At 28.3% G+C, this 13,571-nt stretch overlaps 3 protein-coding genes across 4 annotated transcripts; 1 reads left to right on the plus strand and 2 right to left on the minus strand.

Annotated features, from left to right (window-relative positions):
- Positions 1-2,817: 2,817 nt before the first annotated feature.
- Positions 2,818-5,640, minus strand: Gmd (GDP-mannose 4,6 dehydratase). Its single transcript, XM_072898674.1, has 7 exons — positions 5,371-5,640; positions 4,794-5,036; positions 4,499-4,691; positions 4,192-4,424; positions 3,899-4,114; positions 3,509-3,577; positions 2,818-2,984 (listed from the first exon to the last, which is right to left on the minus strand). Exons 1-7 carry the CDS (start codon positions 5,422-5,424, stop codon positions 2,922-2,924), a joined length of 1,071 nt encoding a protein of 356 aa, XP_072754775.1. The 5' UTR covers positions 5,425-5,640; the 3' UTR covers positions 2,818-2,921.
- Positions 5,641-5,878: 238 nt separating this feature from the next.
- On the plus strand, positions 5,879-9,206 carry LOC140669119 (uncharacterized). Its single transcript, XM_072898670.1, has 5 exons — positions 5,879-6,258; positions 6,697-7,000; positions 7,200-7,460; positions 7,896-8,048; positions 8,334-9,206. The coding sequence occupies exons 1-5, from the start codon at positions 5,984-5,986 to the stop codon at positions 8,490-8,492; spliced, it is 1,152 nt and encodes a 383-aa protein (XP_072754771.1). The 5' UTR covers positions 5,879-5,983; the 3' UTR covers positions 8,493-9,206.
- A 1,873-nt stretch (positions 9,207-11,079) lies between these two features.
- On the minus strand, positions 11,080-13,157 carry LOC140669150 (NECAP-like protein CG9132). Of its 2 annotated transcripts, none has more exons than XM_072898697.1 (3): positions 12,757-13,157; positions 12,143-12,539; positions 11,080-11,792 (listed from the first exon to the last, which is right to left on the minus strand). In XM_072898697.1, exons 1-3 carry the CDS (start codon positions 12,840-12,842, stop codon positions 11,538-11,540), a joined length of 738 nt encoding a protein of 245 aa, XP_072754798.1. In that variant the 5' UTR covers positions 12,843-13,157; the 3' UTR covers positions 11,080-11,537. The 2 variants fall into 2 exon arrangements, with proteins under 2 accessions (XP_072754798.1, XP_072754808.1); XM_072898707.1 differs by having other exon boundaries at positions 12,625-12,765.
- Between the last annotated feature and the right edge of the window lie 414 nt (positions 13,158-13,571).

Below are 13,571 nucleotides of genomic sequence, written 5' to 3' on the forward strand. Positions count from 1 at the left end.
GTTATATTTATTCTAAAATGTTTTAATGTGTGTTCTAACTGATTAATTTGTATGCATGATATTGTAAACAGAAGTTAAAAACATTAATATGCATGTATTTTATAAAATTTATTTCGCTTCGTAAAATGATAAACTTAAGTTAAAGAAATATAAGAATAATATTTATGCACAAAACTTTAAAATATTACGAGTATAAATAATCGGTTGAAATGAATCTATTGAAATAAATATGAGAACAGCGATATCACTTATTGTTAGTTTCTTTCCAACCTTTTATACGTGTAATAGGGAATGCATTTGACATTCCATAAGATCCTATCTCCGAATCATCGATCTATCTTGATAGGTATATCGATGTAGACTCAAAATGAAAAAAACATATTTTATTGTACGAAAAATTACAGAATGTATATGTAATTTATAAAAATGTTAATAATACTCATACTTTCTTTCACATATTATAAGTAGTGATTATTATCGATGAGATTTATATATTGTGCGATGCCTACGAATGAAACATTTGACTAATACAATTTTTTTTATAAAATATCTTATAAAACATTTGTATGTAGATAATTAAAAAGATTACGTGCGAATTCATGTTTATCGTGTGATTCACATATATGATATACCAATGATAATGAATTTAATTTTCTTCGATTTTATTAAATTCTATTCAAACAAATTCGTATAGACGCACATAATGCATATATAGAATATAATAATCTACCATTCATCTAATACGAAGAAAATAACAATATATGTATATGTATTCTATACATCAGATGCTTTCTATTTAGCGATACAAATCAACACATAAGTGTTATTCTATCTTTTTTTTTTAACAACCAGTGACAACAAAAGTAAAATCACGCTTGTGTTAATTTACGTCGCTAAATAAAAAGCATTTATTATAGATACTTGACTGGTTTAACTTCTTTATATATATACATTATGCAAATTTCTATTTAATTGCTAAATACATTTTACCTATATGATTACAATTATGCCATTCATACCTTCTATTTTATCTTTCTTTTGGTTCTTTTAGTGCGTTAGATCTGATTTTTATATTTATTCATTAGGTATAAATTTTAAAGTGTAACACGCGCGCTTTGTAAGATTTTAGTATAAATAAAAATTACAAAATTAAATTACAGAATTATCATATCTGACATGATTTAAAAGTAATGCGCACTGGCAAATTCTTGTGTTGCAATAAATTTGCTGGGTTAATCGCATCATTACTATTGTCATTTGTACTACAAGAATGCTTTTATAGCTTGCGACATTCAAGTTTTTTTTTTTTTTTTGCAAATTAATTTGTTTCTTGTTTTTGTCAAAAAACATGCGATTTTTACGTGATTTTACAATAGGTTATTAATTACGTGTTTCTTATTTAGTTTAATTTTATACTATTTGACTTTTCATTTTCTTAACTCGCAACCAACATGATATTAATTGATATTATTTGTAATATTTTAGTTATTGTGTTTACGTTTCAATTTTTATGTACCATTTATTTTTCTGTACCACTGAGAATTCTAAAGCGAACAATCGAAACATTTGATATTATAATTTTTTTTTTAATTTGAATATTCTCGCACGCCCTTATATCTAATGTTGGCCTTTGATTATGTGTTTTATTTTGATTACAAAATTAAAATGTAAATAATGAAATAAAAATTTAAATATTAATTAAATAGGAAAATCGAAAAAAGTAAATAATTTAAAATTTAAAATTTTGACAGAATCGATAGTATCGACTAGGACTAGATTGTTCTACTCAAACAATTGTTAGAATGTATTTGAGACAAAGTAAAGATTGCGTTGAGAAACAAAAATTGCATTAATATTAATTCAAAAATTGACAAAGCTATTAATATTTATAGTCAGTCTAACTCCAAAAGTGAGGCAAGAAAAAGTTTCTGTACAATCGGTTATTAGAGTGTCCTTAAAAAATTCTAGGTCTTTCTATCGTCAAAAACAAATAGATATCGCGAATTAATCTTTAACTGCTCGACACTCATGTAACACACAAATAACAACAACAATCATTACTGGTATTTCAAAAAATGCAATCATTTGATTAAGACAAATTATACAAAGAAAAGCGTAAATAATCAAGAGTCCACGAATAACTACAATTTAAAAAAAATTATAATAAGTATGTAATATGAATATTACAAGAACAAATAATTTAGAGTTGGAGCAATATGAAACTAAAAGTTTATATATAAATCAAGATCTTGACAAGTACAATCAAAAAAGGTACTAGTAAAAAATTCTAAAAGTGCACAATCCTTTGAAGCAGTGGAAGAGACTTCATCCCAATTTATTTCAGCGTTTTTTCAAAATAATCTTACTTTCGGTAAACAAGTTGGTTAACCAAACTTACAACTTGCTGTTATCAACTCATTACAAGTTTTGAGATAGTTTGAGACAGTATTCCAGAGTAAAAAAGTTTGACTAGTAATAATACTAATTGTGAATTGGAGGGGAAGATGTTGGGCTTCAAAATAATTTATATTATTTATCAGAAATAATAAATAATGTTCTTTCATATTTTAATTAGAAGATCACATTTTTATTTTATTAATTTATTTGAATATAAAAATCATTAGCTCATTATGTCTTCCTCTCTTTTTCTCTATATATATTTCATACTTGTACAATTATATTCTTGATTGTTTTACATATATATATATATGTATACTAATGTATGTTTATGTTATCATTATTAAATTATATTATTTAAAAAAAAGAAATTATCTATTCCTCAAAGAACTTCATACAAATATTAAAAGATATCTACATACTACTTACAAAATATATAAATTTTTTCATATTGCCACTTCACAGAAACAAGATATATTAGAAAAATGCACTTCTCCATTTCACAATTTAAATATAAAATGTTATTAAGCATTTGGATTTTTCGACATTAATTCCAAATCAGAATCCATCATATTTTTTACAAGTTCCTACAATATGTATATATATATATGTATTATCAATTTATATATATAATTTATATTAAATATATTAGATTATTAACCCTTTGACTCCTGGAACTTTTTTTCTCTACAAGCTGAAGGTAAAAGTAATTAAAAACTTTACAAATAAAATTAAATAGAAATTTATGAAATATATATATATATAAAATATTATTAATAATAAGAACTATGTGTAACAGAATTTTATAGTATAATTTATATTGAATCTCTTGTTTTAGTATTATGTTCAATTATGAAAACTTTGCATAGAAATTTTAAAATTCTTAGATACACATATGGTAAATAAAAAATTTGAAATTAAAATGTCTCAAAAACTTAATACTTGTACAAAATATATCAAAAATTAAATACTTATTCTTAAAATGATAAAAATCAAAATGTATTAAGAAATTTGTTCTGAACTGAATTATTTTGTTTTACTATATATCTTCTAGGAGACAAAGGATTAGATAAATGCAATAAATATACATTAAATAAATACAGATAATCACCTCAAATGTGATCGTTGGTTTCCATCCGAATTTGTTTCTTGCTTTTGATGCATCTCCTAAAAGTACATCCTGTCCAAAAAAAAGAAAAAAAGAAAAATATAAAATATAAAAGATCAAATATAATCCATACTATAAAGCATGATGTAAAGAATACAAGGTGAAACATTGCGCATATCGTAAGCAGAGCCTAAATTTTTAACCAATCCCATACTGCCCTACAGATCAAAAAATAAGTATTGGGCATATTGAATTATGCTTTAGGGCACTCCTCGATTGGTTGATTACTTCTCTCTACTTTTTCGACGACTGTGCATCCACCGGAATATTTCACCTTGTATTCTTACACCATACTATAAAGTTTATTCTTGTATAACAATCGTAATAGCTTACCACTTCTGTTGGACGGAAGTATTTTGGATTTACACGAACTAATACTTGACCCGTTTGTGCATCTTGCCCTGTCTCATTTATGCCTTTGCCTTCCCACTTAATTGTACGACCTATGTATTGGAATGCTACTTCTACAAATTCTCTTACAGTATGTGTTTCTCCTGTTGCTATGACATAGTCATCTGGTTCTGCTTGTTGAAGCATTAACCACATTGCCTGTATACATACATTGTATAAATTATATATATCTAGAAAGAAGTATTTCATTTAATATAAACTGCTACTATACTAACTTCTACATAATCTTTAGCATGACCCCAATCTCGCTTTGCATCCAAGTTTCCTAATTCAAGCACATCTTGTAGGCCCAAGTGTATTTTTGCTATTGACCTGGTCACCTTTCTGGTGACAAAGGTCTCTCCTCTTCGTGGACTCTCATGATTAAACAATATACCATTACAGGCAAACATATTATAGGCTTCTCTATAATTAACAACAATCCAGAAGCTATATAACTTTGCGCAAGCTAAAATTTGGAATTATATGTATATAATGTATGCATATATGTATAAGTGCATGTCTGTTTTATCTTTAAATTACCATATGGAGAACGTGGATAAAATGGTGTTTTTTCATTTTGTGGAACTTCTACTGCTCTGCCATAAAGTTCAGAAGTTGATGCATGATAAAATTTTACAGATTTCTCTAAGCGACATGTACGTATTGCATCTAATAATCTTACCGTTCCTACTGCATCTACTTCTGCAGTATATTCGCTCACTTCAAAGCTCACCTATAAATGAATATAAAACAAAATATAAATAAATATATTAAATAAATTTAATTTCAGTTTACTTTAAATATTATGTATGTATACCTAACATAATATACAAACCTTAACATGACTTTGTGCTGCAAGATTGTAAATTTCTGTTGGCTGTACTTCACTAATGACTTTAATTAAACTACTGGAATCAGTCATATCGCCATAATGCAACTTCATTTTACCTTGCCGATGGCATTTTGGATCTTCATAAAGATGCTGAATACGAGCAGTATTAAATGAACTGGCTCGCCTGATAATACCATGTACATCATACCCCTTTTCTAGTAAAAATTCTGCTAAATAAGAACCATCCTACAATAATGATAATAAAAGACATAGAGTAATTTAAATTATACTATTAATTTTATATACTATTAAAATTATACTATTAATATTAAATTATATTATATTAAATTATATTATTATTATATTTCAAAATATAAGTGATAATAGTCTAAAAGTAATAAAAATATATTTATTAAAAGAGAATATTTTAATAATAAATTTATCAAAAAATATGTTTATTAAAGAGAATATTTTAAGAATTGCAGCGCTGTTCTGTTATAAAATGCATTATTATATAAAGAATTACATTGTGTGTGTTGAATTAAATATTAAATATATATATATATATAATCTTACTTACTTGTCCCGTAATACCTGTTATCAGAGCAACACATTTGCCATCACCGGTTGCCATGTCGACTATCAAACATAACCAATAAAACTTCACATTTAATTCTCGGACTATTGTGTCAGACCCACGGTCTTATATACCCATGGCACGGTCTTATACACCCGTGGCACGGTCTTATGCAGGATTCACACTGTGTCCAATGCCCAATGTACGACAATAACCAATAAGAAAAGTTTATTTCTAGGGACTCTATACAGGATTAAACGTACGATGTTTTGTCGTACGATATTACATACTTGTCGTACGAAAATATTCGTCGTGATTGGCAACCGTTGTGCAATTACATATAGCAGAAATGTACAGTAAGCGTCATGAATACTTTCTCGCCTCACCTGAAGATAGTCGCTTTCGAGTTTGACAACTAATCCAATAGCATCGCATCTAGTTAATATATTGGAAGCGATCTTCTCGAAGCTATCTTCAGACGAGAAGACATTCACGACGCCTCCTATACAGCTTTTGCATATTTTGTCTTCCCTCGTCTCCTCTCCCTTCTCCTTTATTTCCCTTCCTGTCATTTGCGAGATTGTAAACAATTCGATCGGAGGAAGGATTGAGAAGAATGCAACTATCGTGGACCAAAGGGGGATGCGCACTTTGCTTGCTAATTCTACAAATAAAATTGACGAATTCGCGAACATCCTGGCGTTTAAATGCCGCCGACAAAGTTGTGAAGACGACCGACTACGTGAGCGCGATCGAGGATGATCCGATTTTTGATATCCTCGCAAACGGTGTTATTAGCAATGGGCAGAGCTGGAGTAAAACCGCGACACTGGAGAAACACGAAAAAGTACAGATATTCTGTCAAGAATGTAAAGGTTTCGCTCAGGAAAGGTAAAGTCGACCACGTAAATTATTGTGCCAGGTGTTGCATTATTAGGTTATAAAATTATATCCACAGAATTTGTATTCTTTTTAGCTGTATTTTTTATACTTTCTTTTAATTTTCTCTCTCTCTCTCTCTCTCTCTCTTTCTTTTTTTTCTGCTGTATTATGACATTATGTTTCACTGAAATATCGTATGTTGGCTGTTTATAGCCTTAAATGGTAAGATAAGATATTGTTTTGATTTAAAAAGGAAACCAAAATCCTTTTAATTTTTCTGTTTTTACCAATGTAAATTTGCACGAAGCCTTTTCTTGTGTTTTTATTATACACAAGCAATAATATTTGTATGACATAATTTTTTTTTTGTTCCTGTAGTTAGCGTTTTGTGTGTGGCTTGCTGTTCATTCAGTGTTAAAACAGCCCTAACTTTGGTCCCCTTGGCAGACGGCTCTCGTCATACGTGTTGAAGGACACAAAAAATATCAATGAGTCCTTTCCTTTGTCTTCGCAAGTGTCAAACGAGCAAGTGACATGCACCTCTGGTCAGCAATGCGATAATATAATATTGGATTGTGGCAAACCAGTGAATTATACCTATTATGACAATCTGATTGGTGTGGCAAATAGGAACAACCATCCATTAGCACCAGAACCTAATGTGGCACTCATGTTCAAGAAAAATGGTGGCAAAACTATCGATGTTGATATTGACTTGTTAGAGAAACGTTTGAAGAAAGCAAAGCGAGAGGTATTTACTTCAAAATTTTATCTGGATCAAATATTATCTTCATTAGCTCTGAATAATAACAGAGAAAATGTACACTTAATATTTTTATTCTTTCAGCAAACATTTTTACAGTATAATTGCAATGAAAACATTTATCTTTGAAATAATATGTATATATGTATATTAACATGATCTTTAAATAGGTTTTTTATTTTTTCAGAAACCAAAATCTGTCCAACTGTATAATCAAATAGGAAATTTTTGGCGTATTAAAGGCGATGCACAAAGATCAATCGAGTGTTTTCGTAGAGCACTTGCTGTATCACCACATAATGCAGAAGTGCTCTTGAACTTGGCTAGAGTATTACTGGTACAGCATTATTTAGATGACGCGACGTACTTAGCCAGGCGATCCTTAGAGATGCAGCCTCCAGATCGTAATGCATGGGAACAATACTTTACACTTGGACAAATATTTAAAGTATATATACAATAATTTAATAACAGTATAACTATATCAATTAAATATAATTATATTTGTGTATTGAAAAACAACACATTTAGAGAGCTTTAATATACAAGATTTAGTTAATAAATTAGTAATAATAAAAAAGAAATACAAATTTAAAAAAGTAACGATTACTTAATTATTAATTATATTAATAATTAACTGTTTGTTTTTTTCTTTGGAAACACGTTTTTATTTTTCTTACATTTTTATTTACTTATCTGCTATGCAAAATTTAATATAATTATTTCTTTTTCTAGTAATGTTATTTAAATATTTCATCATATATTAAAAAAAGAAAATATAAAAATAGAATTAAAATTAATTATATTCACACTAAATTTTCAAAGAATACCTATATAGAACTCAAAACTATTAAAATTACATTATTACCTTATCATTTTGCAGGCATATGGACATTTTCAAGAGGCAGCTGTTCATTTGCGTCACGCACTAGAATTAAAACCAGATCTTTCTGACGCTGCTGACGCGTTAAAGGAAGTCGAGTCATTGCCGACTGCAAGTATACATATCTATACATTGCTGATTATCATCTGTTTGGTATGTAAATTAATTGAATGCATTTAAAATTGTATTCAGCATCTATACTATATCAAAGTTTATTAATGTAAAGTTTATTAATACTATATTAAAGTTTCTAATATTATAAAGTTAAAATATTAAAAAAGATATATATAATTTCTAATATTTCTTCGAAACTTTTAAATATAGAAAGAGTATTATATTTGAGCAGTGTTATATTTTACATAAAAGCAAGGTTCTTCCTTTTTTTCATTATATCTAAATGGCGGAAGTTACTGATATAATTGCTTGTTATCATTGTAGGTACTCGGTGTGCTCTTGGTTGTATTAAGCAGCGTAGAATGCGATGAGGATTCAACTCTAGTCAGTGGACAGCTTCAGCGTCCAGTACAACGACATTTCAGTCGTGCTATGGCTATGCGTAGTTTACGGCTCAATGTTGCACGTAACAAACGTTGTTGATAATGATGACTCATTACTTGACGGATCGGTCCTTCGTACAAGTGATAGAATAACTTTTCATGCCATAACGATTTATCTCCTTGCAAAATATTATTTGTAATACGATTCGTAACAATTCTTGGAATGCACTCTTTAACTGTTTATTATGTATTCCACGAAAAGAGAATATATGAAAGAATATGTAAGAATTTTATTGCTATCATGTCTTGCTACCTGAGCCTTTACCGAAAGCTAAATTCGATAAGTTTAACGTCCATTCAATATTTATTCTTATTCTCTTAATATGTTTACAGAAAATAAAAAATATGGAATGTTATATACACACGCAGTATCACACACATCCATACGTACATAATATTATACATAAATCAGAATTACAATAATTCTCTTTTAGTTGCTATCACATATATAATACGATATACATTGCAATAATTTTTTTATTATCATATACATGAAATTAGGATAGATACAAGGGATATTTTCAATTTGCTTTCCATCTATATCACTTTGTAATACGATATATTAATATACGATTATAGAGCTGAATGTTAAGATACTACAAAGTGTTTCAAAAAAAGATATGATATAGCAGCAAAATCTTATTCTTAAAATTTATATCTTTGATATATTTATGATATCTTTGATATAAGTTTATGATTGCAGAAACAAATGTAAAGGTAAGTGCACACAAAAAAAATTCTTACAACAGAGACAGAGGCAGAGTTTCTATCACATTTTAAAAAATTGTTTCATCAAAATAAAAAATAATTCTGTTAAAATGTCACTTATATGTATCTATAAATTGCAAGTATTATTTATGTCTATAATGCATTCATTTTTGCTTTTAACATATAATTCCAAATACTTGTTAAAGCTTGTAATAATTGGTGAAAAAATTCTAAAAATTATTTGACAAAGTATCTAGCCTTTACTCATTTCGTTAATTATAATGTTGAATGATTTGATAATCACATTTTAAGTATTTTAATCTAGCTATCTTTCTCTAATATCAGTAAGATCCTTCCTTTTTCAGCCGTTCTACTTTAAAAATAATATTCTTTACATTCACACCATACACACACACACACATACACTATGCTTAATTTTCTATTTAATTATTATTATTCAAACATTGTTTTTTTATTTATATGATGTAGAAATTTCTTTTTAACGTTGAACATTATATAGCTCTCTTTGATTACTATTATTTTTATATAACTTTGACATTTTTTTGCTGTCATTTCACACTTTTTTAAAACAATTCCAACAAGGAAGATACTTGCAGAGAGAGACAGAAAAAGAAATAATATATAATAAAATTTCATTTAAACACTCATTCAACAAGCTTCATACTAACAATATGTTTAACAAGCTTATTTTATATTTTACATTAAAATTTAATTGGATAATGTAAATAACATTGTACAGTTTATGATCTAATCAACAAGTCATAGACACACAGTATAATAGATTCCTATTTCCTGCCATGGAAACAACTGTTGTTACACCCAATTTTTATATATAGGCATGTGAAACATTTCTAATAATACAAATGCATAATCCTTACATGAATGCACATGTAAAGTAATTGTTTGTATATACTTCTCAATCCAAAAAGAAACATTATCTAAACACTTTTTTTTACTTCAAATATATATTATTTCATATATAAAAGAAAATTATAATATTTTTCTCTTTGCTAGTCAGCAAAAGTATATTATCCTCTAAAAAAGATATATAAGACGTAAAAATGAATTTTTTGTCTTCAGGAGTAGAAACAAAATTTTTTTGTGTATAATATTGTTAAATATTCTTTTCTTGTTATTAAGAATATAAAGTATAAAAATTTATTAATAACATATTTGAGAAAAGAAAAATAGCTTAAAAAAAATAAAGAAACTTTATATTACTATTTTAATCAATAAAAATGTGGTTTGACTCAAATATATTTAAATTTAATAAAGAACTTTTTATGGACATCCAGTGTATGAGAAAATTAGACCTCGTTTTTACAGAGTAGGCCATTATAATATCTATAAATTGTTGTAAGCTAACAGCCAAGGCCAAATGTTATACTTATTACACATATTCAACATAATATATTAATGTTAAAAAAATTATTTAAAATAATATCAATATCATATATAAAATATTTTATTATAAAATTCATATATGAATATCATATATGAAATTTTATTATAAAATTTATATATTTAAATGTCAGAGTTTAATCCAATTTATATATTTAAATGTCAGTTTTTTTTTAATTAATACAATGATTATTTTCTACTTTATATCTCTAAATATTCAACTTTTACAATTTATATTAACACTATAAAGTTTCTCTCTAACGTTATATTCACTTTTTCTTCTATATATTTTCAACTTGTGACTCTTGTAAAACTTTATAGCATTAATTGTAAAAGTTGAACAATTACTGGTTAAATATATACTGAAAAATAATTATTTATAAATAATTATTATTAATCATAAATTGAGAAATGTCATGTATTTCCTCTTGTAAGTACTAAACAGATAGTGTTTTAATTATTGCAGTGTGTGGCTCAAATTTGCTTCTAATTTATAATGCATCTAGTTTATACAAGGCACTAAATATATCTTTAGTATCAACATTTACAAATGTAAAAATTGTGTCTCCAAATACATTGGATGTCCGAAAGCAATTGAGAGGAAAATGTTTGAATGATATTTATAAGTACTAAAATTTTTTTTATGATAAGTTTCTTCTTTCATAGATGCTGCTATAATTTTTGCATACTATAGTACTAAAATTCACACAGTCTTTCATACATCATACATACATACAAGACTACTATCCATACAGAGATGTTGTTTCAACAATCATCCTTAAAATCTCTAACTCTCTTGTGATCTATGTATAATCGATTGTTTTAATATATATGGTGATTCAAAAGTAGGTGGGCAAACTTTGACAACATATTGGGTTTCTAAAATTTGACCATCTGTTTCAAAATTACCCTATATATGTATAATAATAAAATATCTATACATATATTTTTAAAGTTAGAATTGTACCCAACTTGCATTGGCCACTGTAGGTGTGGATGTTGATGCTGGTTGAGAAGCACTAGCAAACTCACCCCACTCAGAACTTGTAACATCTTGGTTCTGACTCTGTTGTGGCTTGTGCGCCGGTGAAGAAGTAGGAGTCTTTGCTGGTGGTGGAGCAATCTTGACTCCACCTGGAGGAGGTGGCAAACCTGTGACTGCACCAGTACGTTGTTTGGATTTGGATGAAACTTCGCTGCCATCTTTTTTCTAAGTAACAAATATGTAGAAAAATAATTTTAAAATGTCCCAAAAATAATTTGTCAAAATAATAAACATTTAAAACCAAAAAAGTTTGAAAATTGTACATTAATCCATACACTACATAAGTCTAAAAAGAATAATAGAAAACCATAAATATTTTTTAATTATTAGAAGCTAGCAGAAATAACATATGTTAATCTTTGATATATTTGAGTATCTGACTTGAAATATTTTCTTCACATATAAATATAAAAAACTAAATTTTTATTTTATCAAAACTTTTAATTTTTAATAAAAAACATATTTGTAAAAAATTATTGAAAAAGGAAACAACTACATAATAAACACATTCTTACAGTGATCTTCATGTTGATCTTGATAGTTTCACCTTCCTTGAATCTGAGATCCAATTCCTGTTTTGGCTTCTCTTTCTCTTTTTCAATCTGCTCTCGATTCTTTAACCACTTGAAATGATCTTGAAGAGCAACATTCAAATCAAAACTATCAGATCTATCTAAGAAGCCAACACCTATAAAAGCTGACCGTCCGTTATCATCTTGAATTCTCAGGACAAAGTATCGGGAAGAGTCGGTAACTGGTTCTACCGCTATTCCAGGATACTGCTCGATAGGACACTTGGCGAATAATTCACCCGTAATCTTGTCTTCCAGCTTTATCGTTATGTTATCTCCCTGTGACACTAATCGCATGCGACCAGTCCACGAAGGTTCCTGCAGGTTCCAATCAGCCGCCCTGCGATGAAATGACAGATGAAGCTGCGTAAGCTTTCATACTGTTCGGTAAATAAAAACAATTTACTTAATTTAATTTAATTTACTTTACTAGACTCATTCGCGAGCAATAGGACAGTTAGTGTTGTTACAATCGAAAACATATACAGATCCATTGCTTCTGACATATTGAACAGTTACGAAATGTCGTTCACATTTAAAACGTGTTTTTCGTTTACCGATAACCCCTGTTGGTTGACCTTGGCGGAATTTTGAAGACAAAAATCTCGGATTTCACCAGAAGAACGCTTTCGTATGTTTCCATCGCGCTTGCCAATAAGAATTCTTACGGGGAAACAAGCGCAAGAGAACAATCACAATCACACCACACGAAAGACTACTGAAAACTCAACCGCTATTTAAAAGCAGTTCGTCGAGTCTTCTTGACAAATGTCCGTCGTGATCCGCCGTGAATTGATAAGTTTTATCTCGAGTCACGCCTTCTATCCCTCTCCATCATATTTCCTGCTCTTCTATCGCCCACGAATTATCCATAGATTAAAAATCGATAAAAGAAACGGACCAAATTTTTTCCAATTTATCTCGCGATGAAAAACTCATCAATTCAAGAAATTAAATTTTGTTTGAAAATATTAACGTAAAATTGTGAAATGATAGATTAGAGGGGAAGAGGAAGATGGAAGTTAAAATTATTGATTTAGGATTCAGCAAATTAATATTATTCAGAGATTCGCAAATAGAGGCGGTAAAAATTTCTATAGTTCTTATAGACATTTAGAACTAAATGCGACTGTTTGTAATCTTTATTTTATATTTTATTACGTCATAAATATTAGATAAACACAATTTGACAGGAGTGACGGACAAATTTCAACGTCATATAATTACATTCAGAAATGAACTCTCATTGAATGGACTATAAATGTAGGCTGCGATCAAAACTATGCTTCGAATGCTTCGAAATGTCATTCTATCTTTATTCTCATGAAATATAGAACAAAGATAGAATGCGATAAGATCTGTTTAGAAATAC

Source organism: Anoplolepis gracilipes, chromosome 1 (genome assembly GCF_047496725.1).
Source record: "Anoplolepis gracilipes chromosome 1, ASM4749672v1, whole genome shotgun sequence".
In the NCBI taxonomy this organism is placed as follows: domain Eukaryota; kingdom Metazoa; phylum Arthropoda; class Insecta; order Hymenoptera; family Formicidae; genus Anoplolepis; species Anoplolepis gracilipes.